Here is a 27,340-nt window from a genome sequence, read left to right on the forward strand (position 1 = left end):
GCATTTTGGAAAGTCAAAACAAGATAGGATTTAGGCAATAAATGGTAGGGTCCTGAGGAGTGTTGTGGTACCGAGGGACCTAGGAGTACAAGTACATAGTTCGTTGAAAGCAGCATCACAGGTAGACAGGGTGGTGAAGACGGCATTTAGCATGGTGGCCTTCATCGGCCCAGACAATGAGTATTGGAGTTGGGACGTAATCTTACAGTTGTGTAAGTCGTTGGTGAGGCTGCACTTGGATACTGTGTATAGTTTTGGTTACCCTGTTATAGGAAAGACATAATTTACCTGGTCAGTGTGCAATGAAGATTTATGAGGATGTTGCCAGGACTAGTAGGCCTGAGTTATAGGGAGAGGTTAGCCAGGACAGGACTTTATTCCTTGGAATGTTGGAGAATGAGGGGTGACCTTTATTGAGGTGTATAAAAGCATAAGGGGCATAGATGGGATGAATGCATATAGCCTTTTTCAGAGGAATGGGGAATTGAAAACTGGAGGGCATAAGTTTAAAGATTTAAGAATATTTAAGAAGGATCTGAGGGGTAGCTTCTTCATGCAGAGGGTGGTGCGTATGTGGAATGGACTGTCAGAGAAAGTGGTTGAGGCAGGTATAATAGCAACATCTAAAAAAAATCTGGATAGGTATATGGATGGGCAGGGTTTAGAGGGATATGGACCAAATGCGGGCAATTAGAGCTAGCTGATCAGGCACCATGGTCAGCATTGAGCGGTTTGGGCCCAAGGGCCTGTTTTCATGCTGTGTTACTCAATGACTTTTTTGTGTATGCCATTTCTCAATAAGAGCAACTCACTTAGCCCCTCTTCCGCATCTTTTTCCCATTACCCTGCAAACAATTTCTCTGCAAAGAGCTATTGAATCGTCCACGAATTGATTCACTTCATGTGCTTCCTTTGCGGGCATTCTGAGTAATATCAATTTTTTTCTCTATAAATGGAAGACCTCGCTATGATAAGGTCAGAAACAGAGATTACTTTTTATGAACACTAAATGCTTCAAAAATTCAGTGCAAATATGACCCAGCGTGAGCTCAAGAGAGATGACTGACAAGCAGTAGCTGTGTACTTTATTGTATAAAAGGCAGTAACTGCTGACAGACATTTGTGCGTCTCATCAGGAAATGTACCTGATCAGAAATCCAATGAAAGTTGGAATGGGGAGAAATATAGAATGAGCTGCTGCTTCACTGTCACTCATTCCTCACTATTATATAAAATCTGATCCCCAAAGGGAAATGAACTCTATTGATATGTGGTTCCAATGCCAGACTAAGTGAAAAGGAGAGAAACAAAATGGATTTGAATGTTGGTTTCTAACATTCAAAATAATTACAGCATCCTTCTGGACTGTTTATATAATATATAACCCTCTGTCATGTTAATCTGCCAAAACTGATCAGTAAGTAGTTATTAGTAAGTGATCCAAAGCTTGTAAATCAGAGAGAACTCAAACATCATAACCTGCCCAGACTATATGAAAGGATTATGAATCCCTAGACAGCATTTTACTATGCACCCAGTCTAGGGGGTAAATTTAAAACAGAAATGAGGAGACATTACTTCAGCCAGAGAATGGTGGGCCTGTGGAATTCTTTGCCACGGAGTGCAGTGGAGGCCAGGACGTTCGATGCCTTCAAGGCAGAGATTGATAAATTCTTGATCTCACAAGGAATTAAGGGCTATGGGGAGAGTGCAGGGAAGTAGTGTTGAAATGCCCATCAGCCATGATTTAAATGGCGGAGTGGACTTGATGGGCCAAATGGCCTTACTTCCAATCCTATGTCTTGTGGTCTTATGGTCTATGTGTGTTATCAATAATTAGCTACTAATTTGCTATTATTTGAAATCACACCAGAACAAAGCAGTGGTCAGGTTTATGAAGAGTAGCTGGAGTGGGGAGGATGAGGGTCATTGGAGTGAAGGACTTGGAGGAAGTTCTGAAGAAGATTAAGGAGATTGAGTGGCAGGTGGGGAAGCTGAGAAGGAGTTTGGATTTTGAAGACTGTTAGGGATTCGGGAAGAGTGAGGAGCTTGGGAGTTGAGGAGAAATGGGGAAGTTGAGGAGCTTTGGGAGAGCAGAGGAGAATTAGAATGTTGAGGAGGAGTGGGGTAGTTGGGGAATTTTGGAGTGAGTTAAGGAGCATGCCGATGTTGAGGAAGAATGGGAGGTTGAAGAGGAGTGGGAGGTTGAGGAGCATGGGGAATTTGAGGAAATTGAGGAGCATTGGGGAGTTGAGGATTGGGAGGTTGAGGAGGACTGGGGAAGTTGAGGACCTTTGGGAGTTGAGGAGGAGTTGGATGTTGAGGAAGAGTCAGAGTTTGAGGAGAGGAGTGGGAGGTTGGGGAACATGTGGAAGTTGAGGAGCATAGGGATATAAAGGGGGAGTGGGACACTGAGGGGGTTGGGGATGTTGAAGAGGAATGAAATGTTGAGGAGCATTGGGGAGTTGAGGAAGAGTTGGAGGTTGAGGAGCAGTGGGAGATTGAGGGTGGTGAGGACAAGGAGGAGTTGAAACATTGAAGAATGGGGAGGTCAAGGAACTGTAGGGGTTTTAGTTTTGTGATGAAAATTGTAAAGGTTTATTCACAGCAACATAAAAACCAAAACTAGCAGCAAGAGTGGGCCATTTGGCCCATCAAGCCTGTTCTACCATTCAATATTTTTAGGACTGAGCTGCGGAGAAATTTACTCACCCAGAATATGGTGGATGGAGTTGAATGATCTTATTGAATGCAAAGTAGGTTTGAAAAGCCCAAATGGCCTACTCCTGCTTCTATTTTCTTTCAAATGATCATGGCTAATCCTCCAGTTCAATGCCATATTCCTGTCTTCTCCCCAAACCCCATAAAATTTTTAAAAAATTCTTTCTCTTGAATGTATTTAGTAACTTGGCCTCCATAGTCTGCTGTGACAGAGAATTCCACAGGCTCACTATGCTGTGGGTGAAGAAATTTCTTCTTACCTCAGTCTCAAACGGTTTATGTTGTATCCTGAGACTGTGTTCTCTGGTTCTGGACTCTCAACTCGTGAAAATATCCTCCCTGCATCTGGTCTGTCCAGCCCTTCTAGAATTTTATACGTTATGATCAGATCCCCTCTCATCCTTCCAGACTTTAGTGAATACAGGCAGAGTCGAACCAGTCTCTCCTCTTCGAGCAGTTGGGCCATCTCCAGTATCAGTCTAGTGAACCTTCATTGTACCCCCTGCGTGGAAAGTATATCCTTTCTTATATAGGAAGACCAAAGCTATGTGCAATACTCCAAGTGTGGTCTCACCAAGGCCCTGTATAATTGCAGTAAGACATCCCTACATCTGAACTCAAATATTCTTGCAATGAAGGCCAATATACCATCTGTTTTCTGCTTGCTGCACCTGCCTGTCTAATCTCATTGACTAGTGCACTAGAACATCATGATGCCTTTTTACTTTCACACTCCTCAATATATCATCATTTAATTATACTCTTAACCGTGTTGTACTGCATCTGCCATGTGTTTCCCACTCACTCAACTTGTCTAAATCACCTTGTGGTCTCCTTCCAACCCTCTCATAACTCATAATCCTGCCCAGTTTTATGTCATCAGCAAATTTGCAAATGTTGCATTTGATTCCAGGTCATTTAGATACATTATGAAAACCTCGGGACCAAGCAATGATCCTTGTGGTACTAGTCACTGCCTGGCACTTGGGAGAAAGACCCACTTATTCCCACAGAGATAGTAGGAACTGCCGGTGCTGGAGTCTGAAAGAATACAGTGTGGAGCCGGAGGAGCACAGCAGAACGGAGCAGCATCACAGGAGCAGGAAAGGTGACATTTCAGGTCAGGACCCTCTGGGTCATCTAGATATAACCCGAAACATCAATTTTCCCATTCCTCTTATGCTGCCTGGCCTGCTGTGCTCCTCCAGCTCCTCACTGTGCGATCACTTATTCACACTCTCTGTTTCTTGCCCGTTAACTAACTTTTGATCCATGCCAATATATCACCTCCATTCTATGTGTTTTAACTTTGCCAATTAACATCTGAAATCTAGCCAAAAGCCTGCTGAAAATCTGAACGGATTACATCCACTGGTTTCTTCCTTATTTATTAGACCTCGCATTTCCAAAAAAGTTTGAAGCTACATCTTCAAAAAACCCCAGTAGACTTATTTAGCATGGTTTGCCTTATCATAAACCTTTGCTGATTTTTTTAAAAGCTTCTGTTCCCTTCAGCATTGACAAGGATTAAATTTTGTGTTGCAATGTAATAAGTAAAATCCCTTGCCTACTTTCATTCTCTATCTTAATTTTAGAGTTATAGAGAAATCTATTTCTGACTCGGCCACTAAAAGGGGGGAGAAAAAATTACACACAGCTCAGGCCAACATTGGCTCAACCAAACTGCGAACAACAGGATATAACAGCAAAACCCACTTCCACACAAAAAAAACCCATTGTGGCAGGAGAGGGCCACATGAGCCTCCTATTGTAGAACTGTATAGTCATGTCCTTAGCATCACATTTCCTTCCTTCTTGAAGCTAGGCTGTTGGGTCCCAAAAGTGGAGTATGATCATTTGGAACTTTCTTATCATTTCCAGTTCAGTACAAGATGAAGGCATACAAATACAAGGCTAACTCTTGATACAGACAACATCAGAGCCTGCTCAAAAGGGTAGGGAAAATGTTTTTTCTAAAAAAAAATTGCAGGTGTTAGATTTTCAGATAAAGATGCAAAAAGGCATCAGATGGAGTTCAACGGTGGCATTTAGGGTATGAGAAAAATCTTTGATCACCAGTGTGTGAGAGGCACAATGAAAATGAAACATATTTGGAGTGATAGAATGCAAGACAGAACAGCAAATGTGGATAAACCAGAGTTTGACACAAGAACATCATCGAGACATAACAGAAATCACACAAAGCAGATATGCAATGATTGATGCTACATTAATTTTATTAAATGAACATGAAATAGTATGTGGAAACAAAACACGTCATTCTGAAAATCCACCGTTCACTCTTTCACAGGAGCTCCAATTTGTGGAATTTAGGCTTTTTTTAGAATACAAGGTGTGGCATGGTTCCAGTGTTAACCACATAACAATGTCTTCTAAGACCAAAAAACACAGAGCTTGCTGGAGAAACCCATAGGTCTGGCAGCCTCTGTGGAGAGAGAAACAGAGTTAACGTTTCCAATCTGGTAAGTCATCCTGGACTGAAAACATTAACTCTGTTTCTCTCTCCACACACCTGCTGGGTTTCGCCAGCACGCTGTGTGTTTGTTTCAGATTTCCAGCACCCACAGCATTTTGATTCTAGTTGTGTAAGACCAGGTCTGGTGTGTCATTTGTCAGAGGATTGTGGGCCTGTAGCTTGCCGAATGCCTTCCGTTCAGGGCTGCTCCTGTTATTGGCTGGGTCCGAGATCATCTCGTATAAGAGACGGACACAACAATCAGGCCCAGTCTGCTCTCTAGAACTGCTTGCTACTACCTAAGAGTGGAATTTTCCACATTTTACAGCCAGATTGAACGAAGTTTACACTATGATTTTACCTCCTCCGCATTACGTATAAACATAGTAAGGCACAAAGCATCACAGTTACGTGGGGCCAGCATTAACCAGTTGATCTTTTCTATGGACTGTGTTTGTATATTGACCTTGCGGAAAACTGCCTCCTTCTGCACCACTTTGTGATGTTTTCAGAATTTTGATGAACATTTTCAGCTTCTATTACTGTCGCTAACCACTATAGTTATACATACTCCTTCAGCACTATTTTATGGTGTGTCTTGTTGCTGGAAGAGACAGCCTTTCATTACAGTGGTTAGACTGCATGCAGCATGCCTGCGAAAATAACTGCAAAGTCATTTCTTGTTTGCGACATGCAGTGAGAACAAGAAATTACTGTGGCAGTTTGAAGGATATTGTCACAGTAGCAATCTGTTTCACTAACATGCACAACTGTCACTGCAGTTTGAATCTTATGGGATGCTGGCATTCCAGTTACTTCATCATAGAATCCCTACAGTGTTGCAGCAAGCCATTCAGCCCATCAAGTCCACACCAACTCTCTGAACAGCAGCCCATCCAGACCCATCCCTTACCCTAGACATTGTGGGCAATTTCCCACGGACAATCCACCTGGCCTGCGCATCTTTGGACTGTGAGAGGAAACCGGAGCACCCGGAGGAAACTCACCCAGACACGGGGAGAACGTGCAAACTCCACACAGACAGTCGCCCGAGGCTGGAATGGAACCCGGGTCCCTGGTGCTGTGAGGCTGCAGTGCTAACCACAGAGCCACCGTGCCGCGTTATGTCCAAACCCTTATTCTCCTCTGTGCTTTACCAGTGCCAGTTCTGATCTTTGGGAAACCTGTCCCCAGGTGATTATCACTATTTAAGTTGGGCTTTGCAAGAAAGCAACTCAGGGACAAGCCACCCTGTGATCTCTCTGATAGGGTGCACCCTGCGGCTCCCGCCCACACCACAGTGACCCAGCTGTAATCGGGAATTCAATGGTATGTGGGTCACAAAGCCAACTTCTCCCCATTCTAATACACCCTGACCTAGTCTCATACTCCAGCACACCATTTCTGCAGCTCAGCCAAGTAATACATGCTGTATTGACTACTTTAAAACTATTATATTGTTAATTGCACAGCTGATTAAACTGGAATAAAAAATCTTTTACCCAAACACAATAACTTCAAACTTGCCTCAAAACAAATTGTAATGATGCAGGTAAACTCCTGGAGTTTGAAAAGCTAAACCGATGCATTATAACAGACCCTTATATTATGTTATAACTTCCCTCCACTACTTTTGTTGCCTCGTATGGAGCTAATTGCTGTATAGTACATATAGCTCCTCACTACCTATGCGCTATCCGATATAGAGCTTCCTATTACCCTGTGTTAATGCATATATATAGCTTCCTACCACATGTGGTAGGTGTAATTCATTCTTATTACATGTCCTATAACTGTATTTGGGACAGTATGCCACCTGATCGTTTGATTTTATTTTATTTAGTGAATCAGTGTTATGGTGAGCTGAATTTACTTCGTAAAGCGTACAGAACTTCTGACCGTGATGTAAGATATTTTCAAAGCAGATTGCTAATGGAGACACTAACAGCATTGCATGAAATCGAACAAAACAAAGATGAAAGACTGTTCATGTACATCTGACAGGAAGATGACAGAGCTACCTAAATACAGCAAAGAACAGAAGCTTTACATGAGCCGAACACAATGACCTTCTCAAAATGGGTGCATGAGCGAGACTGCTGAAGCTGGAAGTTCTTTCTTACAGATTGTGAACAATGTGTATATTCATGGGAATATACTTGAGATGAAAAAGCTTGGTATAATTCTTTCCAGGCCCCCTCGGTCCCACCCAGATATTTCAGCAACAATGTCAGGATACCCAAACAGACCTCACATTACTTAACTGAATCAAAGAATGTACTAAGATCTTTTACAACAAAAAGAAATCATTTTCAATGATTTCCAGAAAGAAAACACATTTGATGCCTCTCTCCCTATAACCAGTCAATTTACGTACAATGGGTATCAAAATTATTGCATATTGGGCAGCAGGGTAGAATAAACACATCCACTTTCCTGAACAATTATGTGTTAAAAATTTCAAACATTCAGGGCCATTGGCTCACAATTACAACGTAATTAAAATAGTTCTCAAGCCATATCTTTACTAGTGCAACCACTTATATTGTAATTACTGCCTAAATAAATGAATTCAAAGTGTAACCAAGAAGAAATAACTAAAAACAGCAGTGACAAATGATGTCGTTAACTTTAATATCACTTTGGTTTGAATTATTTTGCTTAAAGACTGTGGGTTGGCAGAGTTGTGAGCCACATCTAGTGCAAAATCTGACGAGATATCACTAGAGAGATGGTTGCTGATAGTCTCTGATGGCTTAAGGAGTCCTCCCTCACTTACAGCAGCCAGTTCACATTCTCAATGCAGCAAATGTCCAAAAATCTCAACACCACCACAGGGACAACGGGGAACGGTCATGCAAAGTTTGACGGAATGTCAGCAGCTGACAGCACCGCCTCACACCCACCTGAACATCAAACTATGCTGTGAGGCTGGACTCCAAACAGGAGTGGCATTTTGCTGCTCTGGTTTTGCGCTGAATTTCCACGATCATGAGGCAAACATCTGAGTACAAGTCTACGCGTTTTAGCTTGTTAACTCATTCTCACTGTGTCACAGCTTTAGTGACTAATAGACAGAAATTACCTAAAAGGCATGACTGAACTTTTGTTTGTAACTTATTTTCATAAAACAAGCATTTATCCTGACAGCAGCACTGGGATGTTAATAATCTCAACACAGTTTCACTTTTAAGACTTGTGATGGGCTCTGTAATGAACCTAAGCTTGTGCTTACATTGTAGTCAGTCACTAGATATCTAAGTGCAATTGTTATTTTTTCATTTTTAATGATTTTTTGGAGATGATTTTTCTAGTTCCCTGCTCACTAACCCTTAGGACATGGTACCCATTACTTTACAGCTCCCCTGGCATTTCAATCAGCCATGTGACCAGGTTGAGCTTCCCCTTACATAGGAACAGCAGTAGGCCATTCAGCCCCTCAAACCTGTTCCACCTATCAGTGAGTTCATGGCTGATATGTGGCCTAACTCCATATAGCTGCCTTTGGCCCATATCCCTTAATACCTTTGCCTTACAAAAATTTATCAACCTCAAATTGAAAATTAACAGCTGACCTAGCATTAACAGCCGTTTTTTTTTGGAAGACAGTTCCAAATATGTGCTTCCTAACATCGCTCCTGAACTGTCTGGCCCTAATTTTTACCTTAGCCATTCCCTAGTTCTGGAATCCTCAAACAGTGGAAATAATGTATTTTTCTACCTACCCTGCCTTTTTCAGATAATACCTTGAAGGCTTCGATCAGATCACCCCTTGATCTTCTAAATTCTACAGAAAACATGATTAATTTGCATAATGTTTCCTTGCAACCTAACCCCTGAAGACCAGATACCATTCTTTTAAGTGTACGGTGCTCCTTCCAAGGGAAATGGATCCTTCCTAAACTGTGGTGCTCGCAGTTCTCCTACTGGGGTCTGACCAGGGTTTGTTTTATAACTGCAGTATATATTCTGCGTGCTTGAACCCCAGACCTCTAGATATAAATGCCATCTATCAGCCTGTTGGTCACTAAGCTGCCTGCCCAGCAATGTATTGGAGTAGTAATTTTAATAAGGATTCACCTTCAGAACCCCTCCACCCACCAATGCAGGCTACAAAATGAGTTGAAGACATATAAAATTAGATCTGACCAATAAACCGCAATGCCTTCAGCTTGTACACCAGCAATGCTGGCCGCTGTGTTTGGTAGCTAATATTTAGATTTGCACAGACCTTAATTGTACAGTTTTAGATAGGCACATACTCAGCACTCGAAGTTGAAGCTTAGAAACATGAGTTGGTGATGGGACTGTGATTGCGCAGGTTATCGAATGCTCAGGCATGTCGTGGTGTGAGACAATAGGAACTGCAGATGCTGGAGAATCTGAGAGAACAAGGTGTAGAGCTGGATGAACACAGCAGGCCAAGCAGCATCAGAGGAGCAGGAAGGCTGACGTTTCGGGCTGAGAGCCTTCTTCAGCTTTCCTGCTCCTCTGATGCTGCTCAGCCTGCTGCGTTCATCAAGCTCTACACCTTGTTATCTGAGGTATGTTGTGGGATGGGTTATGGGGGGGGGGGGAGGGGGGCATGTGGGAAGGTGGCAGCAGGCTGGTGTGTGAGGTGGCGGGATGGACAGAATGGCGGAGTAAGGTACTGGGGACAGGTTGGCGTGTACATGAGAAGCAACAGAAAACTGAATGCATCAATCCGTCTCAATGAACAGTTAGGTCATGGGACGCTGCTTAAATGAAAATAATTCTTTGACAATCCCTCCCAAAGCAAATTATGCAGCTGAGATCTAAATGACAAGTTGTTGGTGCAGTTGCACTGAGAGCGAGGACCTGCATTTATAGTTTGTTTTTACTGAGGGTGAAACATACCAAGGTGCTTCACCTAAAAAGTATTGTCAAACAAAAGCCAGCGTTAAGGCTTATTTTTGGAGGCTTCTGCAAATGTACATCAGACAGAAAATTACATGTCCAGAACGTGTTCCTAAGGGGTAAAGCTCAATGCTGGGACCTTGTGCTTTAAAAGATGGCCCTTTACCACGAGCTGCGCTCAACTAGTACAGTCTCTTGCTCATGAGTTTGGGTTTGAGGGCTAATCCGATCCTTCAGGTGAAATTGAAGTGCAGTCTGGCCATTTCAGTAAAGTATCTCAGTGGGAGGAATCTTTTCAGTGTGGTGGCAAAGATTCCGTGACCAAAACTGAGTGAATTACTCATTCCTTTTACTGTCATCTGCAGGATATTGTTCAATGCACAATGACTGTTGTATTTCTCCACATGATAACCATGACTGCGTTACATAATTACTTATAACGGACGCTTTGAGAAGCTTTTGTCAGGCATGTGGAGGTATTTGGTAAATATACAATAATTTACCCGGAATCTATTGCTCAAGGCAATCGTTGGAAATTTCCTGGAAGCTGACCCTCTTCCACCCCTGTTAGAAAGACTGTTTACCTAGGAAAACACCTACCTGCTGGCAGAGTGGCATTGAGGATATTCATGGCAGAGCAGTGTTTGGACTGGGTGGTAATAAAATGAATAGATGTCTCATTTCATTGAGCTGGAGATCAACAAAGTTCTTTGTGGGAAAGGGCCATCCTTCAGTGTCACTTGGTCAAAATCCTGGAACTTCTCCCAACAGGCATCATGGGTCAAACTACAGCACGTGGACTGCAGTGGCTCAGGGCAGCAACTCACCCATCACCTTCTCAGGGGGCAATTAGGGATGGGGCAAGAATGCTGACCCAGGAAGCAACAACCGTGCCATATGAATGAATAAAAATAAATAAATAGATCACCACTGCCTGTGTCTATTTGCTGTTAATAGTTAAAGGATTTATAACTGGTGACTTGGAATGTTGTGGATTTTGTAGAAGGGTAAGAAAAGTTTCGCCACAAATTTGTTTTATGGACTTGAAGGGATGGTGCCTTTTAACCTGAATGTGGATGGAAACAGCTTAGTAGTATTATCAATAGGCTATTCTCCCAGAGACCTAGCTAATGCCTTGGGAACTCGGCCCACCATAGTCGCTGGTGGAATTTGATTCCAATTAGAACATCTGGAATTAAGAGCCTAATGGCAATTGTGAAGCTGTTGTCGCTGTTGTCAGGAAAAAAAACCCCACCTGCCTTTCAGGAAACCAAACAGCCGCCCTTTCCCAGTCTGGCCTATACGTGACTCCAAACCAACGTCAATGTGGTTGATGCTTAACTGCCCTTTGGGCAAGGAGGGTTGGGCAATAAATGCTGGTCTGGCCAGCGATGCCCATATTCTGGGAATGACTTTGTTTTTCCAAATTGTGATCAGCAAACAAGCAAAATAAAGGATTAGCAAACTCTTTTCTCCCCCCAGGTGAACAGTGTCCCCCTTTACAAACAAGGCCTGAGTGAACCCACCTCGAGCTCTCCTTGTCCAATGTGTGTTGTTGCTCAGGAAGCTGGGGAGGAGGGCAAGACGGGAGGGCAGGAGGAGAGGGCCAAGAAGGGAGGTGGAGGGGAGGTTGGAAGGGGTGGCAGGAGGGGCAGTTGGAGGGCGCAGGGCAGAGGTGGGATGTGAAAGGGGAAGGGGTTGTGCTGGGACCCCAACCTCTCACACTTCGAGCTCTGGGTAGATGCCCTATCAACGTCAAGTGGTTAATTTGTTAAACATTGTACAGATGCAATGGTTGAGCATTTCCTGAAGGTCTTTACTAAGCCTCTTGTTTGGGAGGATCCTGCTTCAGCTGGTTTCTGCGATCTAACTTGCTCATAACCTGTGTAATGTCGACCACCTTCGAACCGTTGGCAGCTGATTTTGCTCTGGCCTCCTGCTCGAGCTGCCGCAGGACAACAGGACTGGGGCTGGAACGTCTGTGTCTCTTCATGAAAGGAAAGTTACTGAAAACAACGAGATGTCATCGTGTAAGAGGCATGAAGAACATCATTGTTTCTTCGATGTTTGTACATCTATTCAGGACAGATAGATAACTCAGCCCACCGCGGCAACAGTTCCTCAATACATCAGCAACTGTGGTAGACAGGTCAGAGATCCCTGGTCTCTGGTGCTTCCACCAAACTGGGCTGCAGCAGTGCTAGAATCATAGAATCCCCACAGTGTGGGAACAGGCCCTTCGGCCAACAAGTCTAAACTGACCCTCAGTGTACCCACCCAAACCCATTCCTCTATCACCCACCTAACCTACACACCCTGAACACTACGGGCAATTTAGCACGGCCAATCCACCTGGCCTGCACACCTTTGGACTGTGGGAGAGAACGGGAGCACCCGGAGGAAGCCCCCACAGACACGGGGAGAATGTGCAAACTCCACACAGGCAGTCGCCCGAGGGTGGAATCGAACCCGGGTCGCTGGCGCTGTGAGGCGGCAGAGCTAACCGCCGAGGCACCGTGCCCCCCCGATAAAAACAAACAACTAGAGATCTGAAACAAACAAAAAACAGAAACGACAGGAGAAACTCAGCAGGTGTGGCAGCATCTGTGGAGACAGAAACAGAGTTAATGTTTCTTCAGAACAAGAAACATCTGGGGAAAGCTGGAAATTAAGTTGATAACCCTGGGGGTAGGGGAGTAGCTTGAGCAGATGGATGAAGAGGGTGCCCAGAGCGAGAGAGAACAAAAGATAGGCAAAGGGGTTGTTGTTAATAGGCCCAACAACCTGTAGTAGTTCTTTGAGAGAATTACTCAATTTGTCCCACTGCCCCTGCTCTTTCCTCATTGCCAGCTGATTTTTAAATTTCTCATTTGAAACGTCCTAATAAACGTGCTTCCCATGTCATCTCAGACATTGTATCCAAGATGACATCTCAATGCCAGTTTAATGTGACCAGTTTAAGAGTGAAATGTTGTGGTACTGACCTTCTTGGCTTGGTCTCTTCGGGAATGAGAGCTTTACTCTGCATCTCCTTATAAATGGGGGATCTTAGGAAACGTGGGTATGAATCCTGTGCAAGAAAAACAGGGAGTAGTGAGACGAGTGTGGCTGGATGAAGTTCAGATTAGTGGGGTTTAGAACAATGAGAGCTCACCTTATCCAAACATATAAGATTTTAGATTAGATTCCCTACAGTATGGAAACAGGCCCTTCGGCCCAACCAATCCATACCGCCCCTTGAAGGATCCCACCCAGACCCCTATAACCCACACACCCCTGAACACTACGGGTAATTTAGCATGGCCAATCCACCTAGCCTGCACATCTTTGGACTGTGGGAGGAAACCGGAGCACCCGGAGGAAACCCACGCAGACATAGGGAGAATGTGCAAACTCCACACAGTCAGTCGCCCAAGGCTGGAATCGAACCCGGGTCCCTGGCACTGTGAGGCTGTAGTTCTAACCACCGAGACACCGATTCTTAGGGTACTTGACAGAGTGCACGCAGAGAGGTTGTTTACCCTGTGGAAGAGTCTAGGACTAGAGGGCATAACCTCGGAATAAGGGCATAACCTCAGAATAAGGGCTCACTCGTTTAAAACAGAAATGAGGAGGAAATTCTTTTCTCAAAAGAAAGCGAATCTGTGAAATTCCTTACTGCAGAAACGACCAGGGTGGATCATTAAGTATGATCAAGGCTGAGGTAGATGTTTAATCTGTAAGGGAATCAAGAGTATTGGATAGAAGGCAGGAAAGTGGAGTTGAGGATTATCAGATCAGCCATGACCTCATTGAATGGAGGACCAGACTTGATGGGCCGAATTACCTACTTCTTTTCCTACATTGCATGGACTTAACCTGTTCTTCAAGAAGCTGCCTTTTTGCTCACCTCACGATCCAGGTCATGAATTATGTTACTGAGGAGAAAATGGGCAACACTGATGCATCAGCCTACACATTAAAACTGTGTACTCGGGGGTCACAGCACAAAAAGGGTATAAAACCTGCCAAGAGAAAGACAAAGGAATGGATGACCTTTTTCATCAGCATGTAGATGTGAGTCTGTGCAGCATCCAGCACATAACGATGTGGGTGTATCAGGCCTTTCACTGTAATCTCCATGGTTCTCCCATCAATGTTAATCCAACGCCTCGCACCCTGTGCCAGGAATGTTCTGAGGTCAAAGAGATCTACATTAGTGAGTTTTTGGCTAAGTATAAGGAGGATTATTTACTGGTGGCTGTGATAATGGGAACTGCAGATGCTGGAGAATCCAAGATAATGAAATGTGAGGCTGGATGAACACAGCAGGCACAGCAGCATCTCAGGAGCACAAAAGCTGACGTTTCAGGCCTAGGCCCTTCATCAGAGAGGGGGATGGGGAGAGGGTTCTGGAATAAATAGGGAGAGAGGGGGAGGCGGACCGAAGATGGAGAGAAAAGAAGATAGGTGGAGAGGAGAGTATAGGTGGGGAGGTAGGGAGGGGATAGGTCAGTCCAGGGAAGACGGACAGGTCAAGGAGGTGGGATGAGGTTAGTAGGTAGGAGATGGAGGTGCGGCTTGGGGTGGGAGGAAGGGATGGGTGAGAGGAAGAACAGGTTAGGGAGGCAGAGACAGGTTGGACTGGTTTTGGGATGCAGTGGATGGAGGGGAAGAGCTGGGCTGGTTGTGTGGTGCAGTGGCAGGAGGGGACGAACTGGGCTGGTTTTGGGATGCGGTGGGGGAAGGGGAGATTTTGAAGCTGGTGAAGTCCACGTTGATACCATTGGGCTGCAGGGTTCCCAAGCGGAATATGAGTTGCTGTTCCTGCAACCTTCGGGTGGCATCATCGTGGCACTGCAGGAGGCCCATGATGGACATGTCATCTAAAGAATGGGAGGGGGAGTTAAAATGGTTTGCGACTGGGAGGTGCAGTTGTTTATTGCGAACCGAACGGAGGTGTTCTGCAAAGCAGTCCCCAAGCTCTGATGAAGGGTCTAGGCCCGAAACGTCAGCTTTTGTGCTCCTGAGATGCTGCTTGGCCTGCTGTGTTCATCCAGCCTCACATTTTATTACCCAAGACTCCGCTTGATTTCCCCAATGTAGAGGAAGCCGCACCGGGTACAGTGGATGCAGTATACCACATTGGCAGATGTGCAGGTGAACCTCTGCTTAATGTGGAATGTCATCTTGGGGCCTGGGATAGGGGTGAGGGAGGAGGTGTGGGGGCAAGTGTAGCATTTCCTGCGGTTGCGGGGAAGGTGCCGGGTGTGGTGGGGTTGGAGGGCAGTGTGGAGCGAACAAGGGAGTCACGGAGAGAGTGGTCTCTCCGGAAAGCAGACAGGGGTGGGGATGGAAAAATGTCTTGGGTGGTGGGGTCGGATTGTAGATGGCGGAAGTGTCGGAGGATGATGTGTTGTATCCGGACGTTGGTGAGGTGGTGTGTGAGAACGAGAGGGATCCTCTTTGGGCAGTTGTGGCGGGGGCGGGGTGTGAGGGACGTGTTGCGGGAAATGCGGGAGACGCGGTCAAGGGCGTTCTCGACCACTGTGGGAGGAAATTTGCAGTCCTTGAAGAATGTGGACATCTGGGATGTGCGCGAGTGGAATGCCTCATCGTGGGAGCAGATACGGCGGAGGCGGAGGAATTGGGAATAGGGGATGGAATTTTTGCAGGAGGGTGGGTGGGAGGAGGTGTATTCTAGGTAGCTGTGGGAGTCGGTGGGCTTGAAATGGACATCAGTTACAAGCGGGTTGCCTGAGATGGAGACTGAGAGGTCCAGGAAGGTGAGGGATGTGCTGGAGATGGCCCAGCTAAACTGAAGGTTGGGGTGGAAGGTGTTGGTGAAGTGGATGAACTGTTCGAGCTCCTCTGGGGAGCAAGAGGCGGTGCTGATACATTACTGCTGGCTGCTTGTTTATCACGTTACCACTGAGTTTGGGTTGTGGGCTGAGAGGTGCAATAAAGGAGGTGATGCATTAGCAGTTATTTCCTGTGCAGAAGTCACTGCTGCTCCTACTGTGATTAACAATTCAGCAAAGTCCTATGAACACTTTTAATGAGACTTACAAAAAGAAACAGATTGGCCACTGCTTTAATGTCTTAGCTCAACAGCTCGATGATTATTTCTTCCAAATTGGCCAATGCTTTCCTGCATAACATGGAATTATTGTTCCTATGTCAAGAACATGCTATTGTTGTACAACGTTAACAGATTGCAACACACCTTTTCAAAGTGTACGCAGTCCCGAAATGTTGGAAATACAGCAGCCAATTTGAGCCCAGGTAATTCTCCCCGTCGTACATAATACTGCGGAATATTTTACATTCAACTGAGCGGTCACACGGACCCTTGTTTTAACGTCTCAGTGTTACAACCAGTACCTCTATTTTGGCAAACCTCCCTCAGTACTACACGAGAGTATAGCAGCCTACATTTGTGCTGATGCCTCTGGAGTGTGACTTTAACCCTAATCTTTTGATTCAGCCAAGAGACTAATTCCTCTGTTACACTTTACTCTTTCTTATTAGTTTAAAATTAATTTTTTTGCTAATATTTACCATTTTACCCGCTGCCACTTTATGCTTAACTTTCTGGCACGATTTACACTGCAAATTTACTATTGAAGTCAAGTATAATACTGTAAGTCCTCACTTAAAGTCGACTCATTTAATGTTGTTCCGCTCGAGCATCATTAAAAAAAGTAGTGCCGAAATATTAACGTTGTTTTTGCTTTAATATTATTTGCCACTGACTTGCTGCAATGCATATGTAACCATTCCCCAATATTTCCATTCCTGCTCAGTTTTAAATCCGTCCCTCCCACCCTTCACCCTTTCCACCCCATCCCTTCTAGCTCCCACTCCTATGCTCCATTTAACTTTTCATGTTCCCAGAGTCTTCTGTGAGTATCTGGGTCTTCAGCCACTTTTCGCACTCTGCCCTCGCTCCCTCTACCTCCCCAGCCTTGGCCCACTGCCTGTCTTTTGCCCTGGCCCCTGGTTTGCTTTGCCCAAGGTGGGACCTTGGCTGATAGCCCCAACTCTGCATTGAAGTCACGGACTCCATCTAGAGGTGGACAGTAGTAGGTGCAGCTGATCCTCGTCAACTGATCACCCGCACTGACCAATGTCTGCCACTAGATGGAGGCAGGTCAATCTAAATGTACAGGACAACAGATGACTTTCCTTAAAATAAATACAACACATTGCGGTGATTCAATATTATTTTGCAAGTTATTTCAGCCAGAAATATAAAATACTGGATATGCATAGTGCAGTTTTCCAACCTGAACCCAACTCTGGCTTGAACATCGATCACTCGCTTAAAGTTAGAGACAATGGGAACTGCGGATGCTGGAGAATCTGAGATAACAACGTGTGGAGCTGGATGAACACAGCAGGCCAAGCAGCATCTTTGTGCTCCTCTGATGCTGCTTGGCCTGCTGTGTTCATCCAGCTCCACACCTTGTTAACTCACTTCAAGTTACTCCATTTAAAGTCACCGTTTCCAGAAACACAACCATAACTTCAAGTGGGGACCTGCTGTAACGTGTTAAACGCAGCCTATGCCCTGAACTGAGACCTCCTTTTCCATCCAGTCACTCTGCACTTCATTCCAGGGTCTGATTGGGCTGCGGCCCTGAATTCAGAAACCTCTCTGAGACATTTGTGATTTTTTTCCAGCCCATAACCCTCCGAGATCTGTGCACACCTCCAATATATGCCTCTGGAACATTCCATTAATCCACCATGGACACCCATCCCTTCAACTACTTGGGCCTTAAGCTCTGACTTTCTCTCCCTAAAACTCTGCCTATCTACATCACCTCCCTTAAAATGCTGCTGAAGGCCTACCCTTTGACCAGGATTTTGACTTAATAACTCGTCATGTTACAATGTCAGTTTTTGTTCAATAAATTTCTTGTGAGTACCTTGAGATGTTTCCCTCCATTAAAGGTGCTACATAAGTGCAAATTGCAATTGTTAAGATTGTTACTCAGCGACTTACTTGTAAATCTCCTCAGCTTTTTCTTTAACCTTTGATTGTTCTCCATGCTTTAAATCTTCGCATGCTTCCCAGAATGCCAAGTTCTCTCCTAAAATGTAAACATTAACAATTGACCATCTGTTGGACCATAGATATCCACACAAAACAAACAGATACAGCTCAGAAGATAGTAAACTATTTTTAAATATTTAAAAATATGAATAATATACAGCTCAAACAATCAGCAACAAATTCACTGACCAAGCCTCATGCCACCCTTCCTCAGCTATCTCTCCATCAGGGTAACCCTGTCTTCCCTTCTATCCCACATATGTCTAGATTCCCATTAAATACACCTACCCTAATCACCTCAGCTATTCCCTGGCAATGAATTCCACATTCTCAAAACCCTTTTAAAGCATTTCTTTTGAATTTCCATCTTCCTCGAATTCAGAATTACATGTATGAACAATTAAATTTTAAACTGGGAGAGTTAAACCTAGCGGAAATTGTCCAAAAGTAAGAGCTTATCGAATAATGAGACACGATTACCACATGATTATGTCCAGATCTGGAAAGAAGGAGAAGTCCCACCAGAATCTAAGAAAATCGGTCTCTAACAGGAGGAATGTATCCGATCTGCTGCAAACAAAGAGTTTTGAGGAAAGCATCTTGGACTCATGGTCAGTACCTGGGGAACTAGAGTTAAAGAGGGAGATGGGGGTAGATCATGGGACGGGGGATCCTGGGCTGATGTTCTGGGAAAGTGGGTTCAAATTCCAATGTGGCAGATAATCAGGCGATCAGAGGCATAGATAGAGTGGACAGCCAGAGGCTTTTTCCTAGGGTGGAGGTAGCTATTACAAGGGGGCATAGTTTTAAAGTGAGAGGAGGTAGGTATCGGGGAGACGTCAGAGGTAGGTTCTTTACTCAGAGAGTTGGAGGGGCGTGGAATGCATTGCCAGAGAGGGTAGTGGATTCGGCCTCATTAGGGGCATTTAAGCGGCTTTTAGATAGGTATATGGATGATAGCATAACGTAGGGATGGAGATTAGATAGACATTACGTTTAGGGTAAAAGTTCGGCACAACATCGTGGGCCGAAGGGCCTGTGCTGTGCTGTACTGTTCTATGTTCTGTGTTCTATAACACAACCAGAAAACATTAGCCTCATGATGACCACATGACCATTGTTGCTTGTCATAAAGGAAGGGTGTTTTGGCCCTGGAGGGAGCTCCACTGGGGGTTACATGAATGATACCTGCACTTCAGTGGTCAAGCTATCAGGAGAGTATTGACAAATTAGGCCTTTATTCCTTAGAATTTAGAAGATTAACAGAGATCTCATTGAAGTCTGCAGGATGTAAACAGGGAAAGAAAAGATAGCTAAAGATAAACTATTTCCACTGGCTGAAGATTCTATAACCAGTGCATACAGTCTGAGAAGGAGGGCCAGACCATTCAGGAGAGACGTTGAGAAGCACTTCTACGCACGAACAGTAAGGGAGGCTTGGAATTCTCTTCCCCAGATGGTGATCAATGCTCCTTCAATTGATAAATTTAAATCCAAGACAACTTTTTTCTTAAGCAAGTGTACAAGGCAAGCATATAGGGCTAAGGCAGGCATACGGAGTTAGCCGTGACCTTATTGAATGGCAGGGCAGGATTAAGGGGCTCAATGGGCTACTCCTGATCCTGTGTTTCGATATTTCCTTTGTTCCTATAAAAATCCATTTGGTACACTAATGCCCTTCAGGGAAGGGTATCAGCTGCCCTCACCTGGTCAGGCCTACATGTGACTCCAGACCCACTGCAATGTGGTTGACTCTTCATTACCCTCTGGGTAACATGGGATGGGCGATAAATGCTGAGCTAGTCAGCAAAAAAAACACAAGAACAAACTTTAAGAAGTAAGACAGACCAAATAAATAATAGAACAGAGACAGTCTGTGGAATTCTCTTCTCTCGAAGCAATAGAGGCTGGTTCACTGACTATTTTTAAGGGTGAATTAGATGGTTTCTTGACAGACAAGGGACTTGAAGAGTACAGGGGGTAGGAAGATAGTAAGATCAGACAATCTAATCAGTCTTATCAAATTGAGGGTCAGGCTTGAGGGGCTGAATGGCCTACTCCTATTGCTAAGTCATATGTTCACATGTATAACATTGGTCACCCAAGCATTTTGTGGTCCATATCCCAAGTTTCACCACGTACTTTAGCAACATGAGAAACACAGGCCAATAAGAGATCATTCTTGCTGCACTTGCTGTTAGAAGTCACCAATTTCACACCCCAATGGAATGGCCCTCAAATAAAGTGACCCAAATAGATGCCAGGCTTTGTGTCCCTCAGCGTCAGTCATCACAGACTCAGAGAACATCATAAAAACCGAACAAACTGCGGATGCTGTAAATCCGGAACAAAAACAAAGTTGCTGCAAAAGCTCAGCGGGTCTGGCAGCATCTGTGGAGGAGAAAACAGAGTTAACGTTTCGGGTCCAGTGACCCTTCCTCAGAACTCTGTGTTCTGAGGAAGGGTCACCGGACCTGAAACATTAACTCTTTTTTTTCTCCTCCACAGATGCTGCCAGACCCGCTGAGCTTTTCCAGCCACTTTGTTTTTGTGTCAGATTACATCATATTCCTCTACATGTGTCTGACCCGGTTCTGACAACATCTGCTCTCACATACCGCTGAATTCCTTTTTAAGAAAAAGCTCAAAATTCTGACGGCCCCTGGGGTCCCTCATCAGCTCAGCAAAACTGAAGGTCCAGCGCTCCACTCTCAGCTTCGTTGGGTTGTCTGCCCTGCAGCCATCCCGGGAGCAAAACAAAAAGAGAGCTGTCGTCAGTCACCTCGCAACTGCAAGCAAACCCCTGAAGAAAGAAAACTGCATGACGCTGCTGTTCTGCACTGGAGGTAAAAGCGAGCATCACTTTCCAGTGTTTCTGAAACTAAACACCCACAGCCAGCGCACTTACATTGGTGTGTTGAGTTCCCAAAATGTTGTGTCATCGGTGAGCCAAGGATTGCTGGGGAGGCATCCCGACATTATGGGATCATGGGTAAAATACTGCTCACAGTACTTCACAATTCTGGATGTAAGGAAGGAAAATGATGTTTAGTGCATTACAATATAATGAACACCACAGAGGTAATGCAGAGACAATATGCGAATATATACCTTGTCAAATGTTGCGGGTGTGTGCACAACTTGCTTTTGTGTTATCACATCAACTTTTCACATGGGTACATGACCAGGAAGGGTTTAGAGGGATAGGGGCCAAACGCTGGCAAACGGGACTGGATTTATTTGGGATATTTGACAATTAGGCCCAAAGGGTCTGTTTTCATGCTGTACATCTCTCTGACTCTACAGATGTATAAGTCTATGGTTACAGAGCCATAGTCATAGAGTCACACAGCATGAAAAACCCTCCAATCCAGTCCGCCCATGCTGACCGTAATCCCAAACTAAACTAGCCCCACCTGCCTGCACTTGGCCCATATCCCTCCAAACATTTCTTATTCATGTACTTATCCAAATGTTTTCTAAACAATGTAACTGGACCCACATCCACCACTTCCTCTGGAAGTTCATTCCACACACGATCGATTCCTGGTGTAAAAAAATTTCCCCTCATCTTTTTTGCCATGGGGAAATAAATAGCGATTTCTTGAAAAAATGTCTATTATCGCAGAGGAGGTGCTGAATGTCTTAAAATAAATAAAGCTGGATATATCCATGGGACGTGTGCCCTAGAACTCAGTGGGAAGTGAGGGAGGTGCTTACTGGGCCCCTTGCTGAGATTAGATTAGATTAGATTCCCGACAGTGTGGAAACAGGCCCTTCGGCCCAACAAGTCCACACCAACCCTTGAAGCATCCTACCCAGACCCATCCCCCTGTAGCCCACACACCCCTGAACACTACGGGCAATTTAGCATGGCCGATCCAAATAGCCTGCACATCTTTGGGCTGTAGGAGGAAACTGGAGCACACGGAGGAAACCCGCACAGACACGGGGAGAATGTGCAAACTCCACACAGACAATCGCCCGAGGTATTCGTATCACTGGTAGCCACAGGTGAGGTGCCGAAAGACTGGAGGGTGGCTAATGTGGTGCCCCTATATATGAAAGGCGGTAAGGAAAAGCCGGGGATCTATAGAGTGGTGAGACTGAGATTGTGGTGGGCAGGTTGTTGGTGGGGATCCTGAGGGACGCGATTTACATGGATTTGGAAAGGCAGGGACTGATTAGGGACAATCAACATGTCTTTGTGCCAGGGAAATTGTGTCAAACTAATCTGATTGAGTTTTTGAAGAAGTAGTGAAGGGGATTGATGAGGGCAGAGCGGTGGATGTGATCTATATGGACTTCAGTAAGGTGTTTGACAAGGTTCCTCAGGATAGACTGGTTAGCAAGGATGGATCACATGGAATCTAGGGAGAACTAGATATTTGGATACAGAACGGGCTCAAAGGTAGAAGACAGAGGGTGGCGGTGGAGAGCTGCTTTTCAGACTGGAGGCCTCTGACCAGCGGTGTGCCACAAGGATCAGTGCTGGGTCCAAATTGTTTCAGAGACATTAGGAACTGCACAGGAGTTATTGTTAGTAAGTTTGCAGGTGACACCAAAATTGGAGGTGGATTGGGCAGTGAAGAAGGTTATCACAGAGTACAATGGGATCTCGATCAGATGGGTGAATGGGCCGAGGGGTAGCAGATAAATGTGAGGTGCTGCATTTTGGAAAGGCAAATCAGGACAGGATATATACACTTCATGGTAAGGTCTCAGGGGGTTGTTGCTGAACAAAGAGACCTTGGTGTATAGGTTCATTGTCCGTTGAAAGTGGAGTCACTGGTAGACAGGGTAGTGAAGGAAGCATTTGGTATGCTTACCTTTATTGGTCAGTGCATTGAGTTTAGGAGTTGGGAGGGTCATGTTGCAGCTGTACAGGACATTGGTTCGGCCACATTTGTAATACTGTGTGCAATTCTGGTCTCCCCGCTGTAGGAAAGATGTTGTGAAATGTGAAAGGGTGCAGGAAAGATTTACAAGGATATTACCAGGTTTGGAGCGTTGGAGCTACAGGCAGAGACTAAGTAGACTGGGGCTATTTTCCCTGAAGCATCGGAGGCTGGGGGGGGGGAACGTATAGAGGTTTATAAAATCATGAGGGACATGGATAGAGTAAATAGGAAGGTCTTTTTCCCAGGGTGGGGAGTCCAAAACTAGACGGCATAGGTTTAAGTTGGGAGGGGAAAGATTTAAAAGGGACCTAAGGGGCAACTTTTTAATGCAGAGGGTGGTGCGTGTTTGGAATGAGCTGCCAGAGGAAGTGGTGGAGGCTGGTACAATTACAACATTTAAAAGGAATCTGGTTGGGGACATGACTAGGAAGGGTTTTGAGGGATATGGGCCAAATGCTGGATCTTGGGACTGGATTTATATGGACGGGTTGGACAGAAAGGTCTGCTTCTATGAAGTATAGCTCGATGACTCTAATTCTTTCTCCTCTCACCTTAAACATATGCCCCCTAGTTTTGAAATCCTCCACCCTAGGGAAGAGACACCTACCTTTATCTAAAACCCTCATCCATATTATTTATTTATTTATCTTTACGCATAAGACCCTTATCTATACCCCTCAGGATTTTTAAGGTCACCCCTTAAATGGGGATTGCCTAATTAAATCCACAGAGGTAATGTTTTTTATGGGCACAACGTTGAGAATGTGGCCCCTACTGTGACTTTTCAATGGAGTTTACAGAAGAGACATTCACCCACCTATTTTACATCCCTCGATCAGACCCAGGAAACAACAGGAATGGGGACATGGGCAAAGGAATGCAGGAGGCCCCTTCATCACCAGAGTGAGAGGGAACCTTCAGACTTGGAGGGGGAAGGATGTGATAAATCCTACATGGCCCAATGGGAAATGGCTAATTAACCTCACTGTGGAGCTTGTTGAGCACGCGTTCACCTGGTAACAGGCAATGATCTGCCCACTGGAACTCAAAGTCCCTGAGTGTGTTGATTTAAAAAGGTTAACTTTTTTTTTAAAAAGTTACATTTTATAAAGCACGCTCCTGTGGTGTAGTGGAGGCCTGGGGTCAAGTCCCACCTGCTCCAGAGATGTCTAATAAAATCCCTGAATAGGTTGATTAGAAAATATCCATAAAGCAGACCCAGTTACATAATTATAAAGCGTGTGTTTCAAATTGAACTTCAACCCACACCAAAAATAAACATTTGTATTTGTGTGACACCCTTAAATAAATCTTTACAGAAGTGACTGTCAGGCAAAAAGTGACACCAGCCAACATAAGGTGGTCTCAGGGCAGCTGACCATCTGAAACCTTAGTCACAGTGGGAGATTTTAAGAAGAGAATTGACAGAAGGAGAGAGAGAGAGAGAGAGAGAGGGATACAAAGAGGTTAGAAGAATGGAAGTCCAGATGTAGGAGTGTCTAGGCTTCTCCAGAGATACAAGGCCCTAAAACAGACCCATAAGGCTCTTGTGGCACAGGGATTATGTCCCAAACTTTGAGCTAAAAGGTCATGTTCAAGTCCCACCTGCACCAGAGGTGACTCAAAGTGCATTACAAAAGCTTGATTAAAAATACAAGAAGCAGACGCACTGAGACTGTGCAATACTACCTGTCCCAGGCTGGGACTAGCCTAGATTTGCCATGAAGAGTGGCTCGATTTTGGTGTCCAACAATAAATGATGTTCCTGTCTAGTCAAGCTTCCTGAGTCATTACAAAGAACAAAAGAGCAATGTAAAAATTTAAATAAGGACGGACTTATATTTCTGCTCTCTGGGTGATCGTTCCTCCACTCTAAAACCTCATTTTAGTCAAAGGCCACGCATGGTCTTGTGTGCAATGCAACTCCAAAAGAGCTACAACTGATAAAACATTAAAATCTTCTGTATAATAAAATGTGAGGCTGGATGAATACAGCAGGCCCAGCAGATGCTGCTGGGCCTGCTGTGTTCATCCAGCCTCACACTTTATTATCTTGGATTCTCCAGCATCTGCAGTTCCCATTATCACATTAAAATCTTCTGTCCTGGCCACAAACTGTACCTTTCAGGTAACAATGTTTTAATCATATTATCCATCAACTTTCACCATTGTTAATGATTATGATATGTTCCGGCCAGTAGATAGTTCCATGGAATGTGTTACCACAATCTTTTCCCTGCTCTGTCCCAATATACAAACCAGAAACTGACCAAGGGCAACAACACTGGTGATCTGATCATTTCAATATGTAGAGAAAGTGGTCTCTGATACATACAAACTCTTTAGTGGCTATGCTTTTAATAATATCTTATCAAGACCCGATGCAAATAGGAAGGTAACAAGGAGCTGTTTGAGAGCATCTGGTGCAGTTTCCGTGTATGTAATATAAACTGCTCTCGCCTTCTCTATGATAAGAAATTCCTAAAAGAGTAAGGATTGACTTGGGATGCACGTTATTGGAATAATTTGCTCTCAGGGAAGGTAGGGGCTGACAGGAACAAAAACAGAAGTTGCTGGAAAAGCTCAGCAGGTCTGGCAGCACCTATGAAGAGAAATCAGCATTAACGATTTGGGCCTGGTGACCCTTCCTCAGAGGCAGACCTGGATTAGATTGAAATTGCATGTATTTCCATGTTGAATGTAAGGGACAGAGCAGAGTTGGGTAGGTTCAGCATCAGGAACAAGCAGTGCCCTGGAAGCTATCTGTGTGGGAAATGACCAGGAACGTTTACATCTGCAATCACATCCTCTCAAATATCTCTGGTGTCCTTTTTGTACTTACAATCTGGCGTGCAGGCAGGCATGAGGCCACCTTCTGTGTCACATTTTGAAAAAAAAATTATTTTAACCTGTCCTTGCTTCATCACAAGACAAACACTCTACAGCAATACGTTCTGTAGGACATACCCTTCCAGGGAGACAGAAGACTTCACCCTGGACCTAACCAGGGCCTGTTGATAGTACAGAATCTACCACAAACAGAGAAATACACAGTTAGATACAGCTCGGAGATCTGTCTGTTTGTGAAATGAAGCAAAGGATCAAGAGTTTCTTTTGTAAACGCACAGACGTCAGTCCACCAAGTGAAGCTGACTTTCACATCAGATGTTCCAAATCCAATGATATGGAGGTAGTTTTCTTTTAAGAGAAACACTGACCAGAAAAGAACTTTTGAAATTAAAGTAATTTAGAATGGGACAAGACAGTGTGGAGCTGGAGGAGCACAGCAGGACAGGCAGCATCAGAGCAGCAGGAAAGTTGAAATTTCTGCTGAGTTCCTCCAGCTCCAAATTGTATTGTCTCTGACTCCAACATCTGCAATGCTTGCTAGCTCTAATTTAGAATGGGGTGTTATTTTAAATATCTTTTTAAAGAGTAAATGGAATCTTGCAGAATATCAATCCAACTGAATCAGGAATATGAAGCCACAATATTTACCTCTCTTCTGTAATAATCATACGTCTTCTTCTGTTGAATGAAAAGATACAAGAAGCGATCAATAATTTTTAAAGTCAAAGCATTGCGATGCTATTATGTGCAGTGTACAATGGAGCTCAGATTTAAGAAGGAGCCACTCCTGCTGCTCACATAATGATATTTGTCAATGTTCCTCACATTTTCCCACCTGTAATAAGCACCAGCCAATGAGTGAGTATTTGTAATACTGATCTTATGATATCTATAAAATTAAGAAACATCAACAATAACAGTCACATTTTGAAGGCAGATGGAAGGCCGCCACCCATACAGAACCAGAGGGAGCAGCATGACCATGTGCTCAGGAGCCTGAAGGCATGGCCCGTGAGCCCCAGCACACCGCGAGCAGTGAGCCCTGGAGCAGGGTGTGGGCTGCGAGCCCTGGAGCAGTGTGTGGGCTGCGAGCCCTGGAGCAGTTTGCGGGCTGCGAGCCCTGGAGCACGTTGTAGGCAGCGACTCCTGGAGAGAGACCAATGTGAGGGGACAATCCCTACCTTAGAACACTGTAATGTTAACCCCTTAACATTCCCTTTAATATATTCCTGTTTTTTAACTTATTTTCAACTACGTAATTATGCGAGTACTTTCATCCCTCTGCTGTATCCAAGAACTGGACTGATGTACTTGTGCCCTCAGGTGTTGCCATAGGAAGGCAGACATTGTAAAAATTTTTCACTGTACTCCCACAATGTAGCACATGTGGCAATAAAAGGATATTGTATATTGTATAACATCATTTTAATAAATTCTAAAAATTACAATGGCCCAGAATTTGCTGAACGAGGA

General features: G+C 44.6%; 1 protein-coding gene across 5 annotated transcripts in view; it reads right to left on the reverse strand.

Moving 5' to 3' along the window:
- The window catches only part of rgs9b (regulator of G protein signaling 9b), an 84,563-nt gene that overhangs the window by 9,856 nt on the left and 47,367 nt on the right, over window positions 1–27,340 (reverse strand). For all 5 annotated transcript variants that reach the window (XR_007249872.2, XR_007249871.2, XM_048555105.2 and 2 more), the window contains exons 10-17: window positions 26,516–26,545; window positions 25,985–26,046; window positions 21,025–21,138; window positions 20,735–20,850; window positions 18,066–18,153; window positions 14,111–14,249; window positions 13,060–13,145; window positions 11,958–12,081 (exon numbers count right to left, since the gene is read on the reverse strand). Coding sequence is in view for 3 of the 5 variants with exons in the window: in XM_048555105.2 (XP_048411062.1) it covers window positions 11,958–12,081; window positions 13,060–13,145; window positions 14,111–14,249; window positions 18,066–18,153; window positions 20,735–20,850; window positions 21,025–21,138; window positions 25,985–26,046; window positions 26,516–26,545 (759 nt within the window). In the remaining 2 variants the exon portion in view is untranslated. The remainder of the gene's footprint in view (window positions 1–11,957; window positions 12,082–13,059; window positions 13,146–14,110; window positions 14,250–18,065; window positions 18,154–20,734; window positions 20,851–21,024; window positions 21,139–25,984; window positions 26,047–26,515; window positions 26,546–27,340) is intronic.

Source organism: Stegostoma tigrinum, chromosome 22 (assembly GCF_030684315.1).
Source record: "Stegostoma tigrinum isolate sSteTig4 chromosome 22, sSteTig4.hap1, whole genome shotgun sequence".
Taxonomy (NCBI): Eukaryota; Metazoa; Chordata; class Chondrichthyes; order Orectolobiformes; family Stegostomatidae; genus Stegostoma; species Stegostoma tigrinum.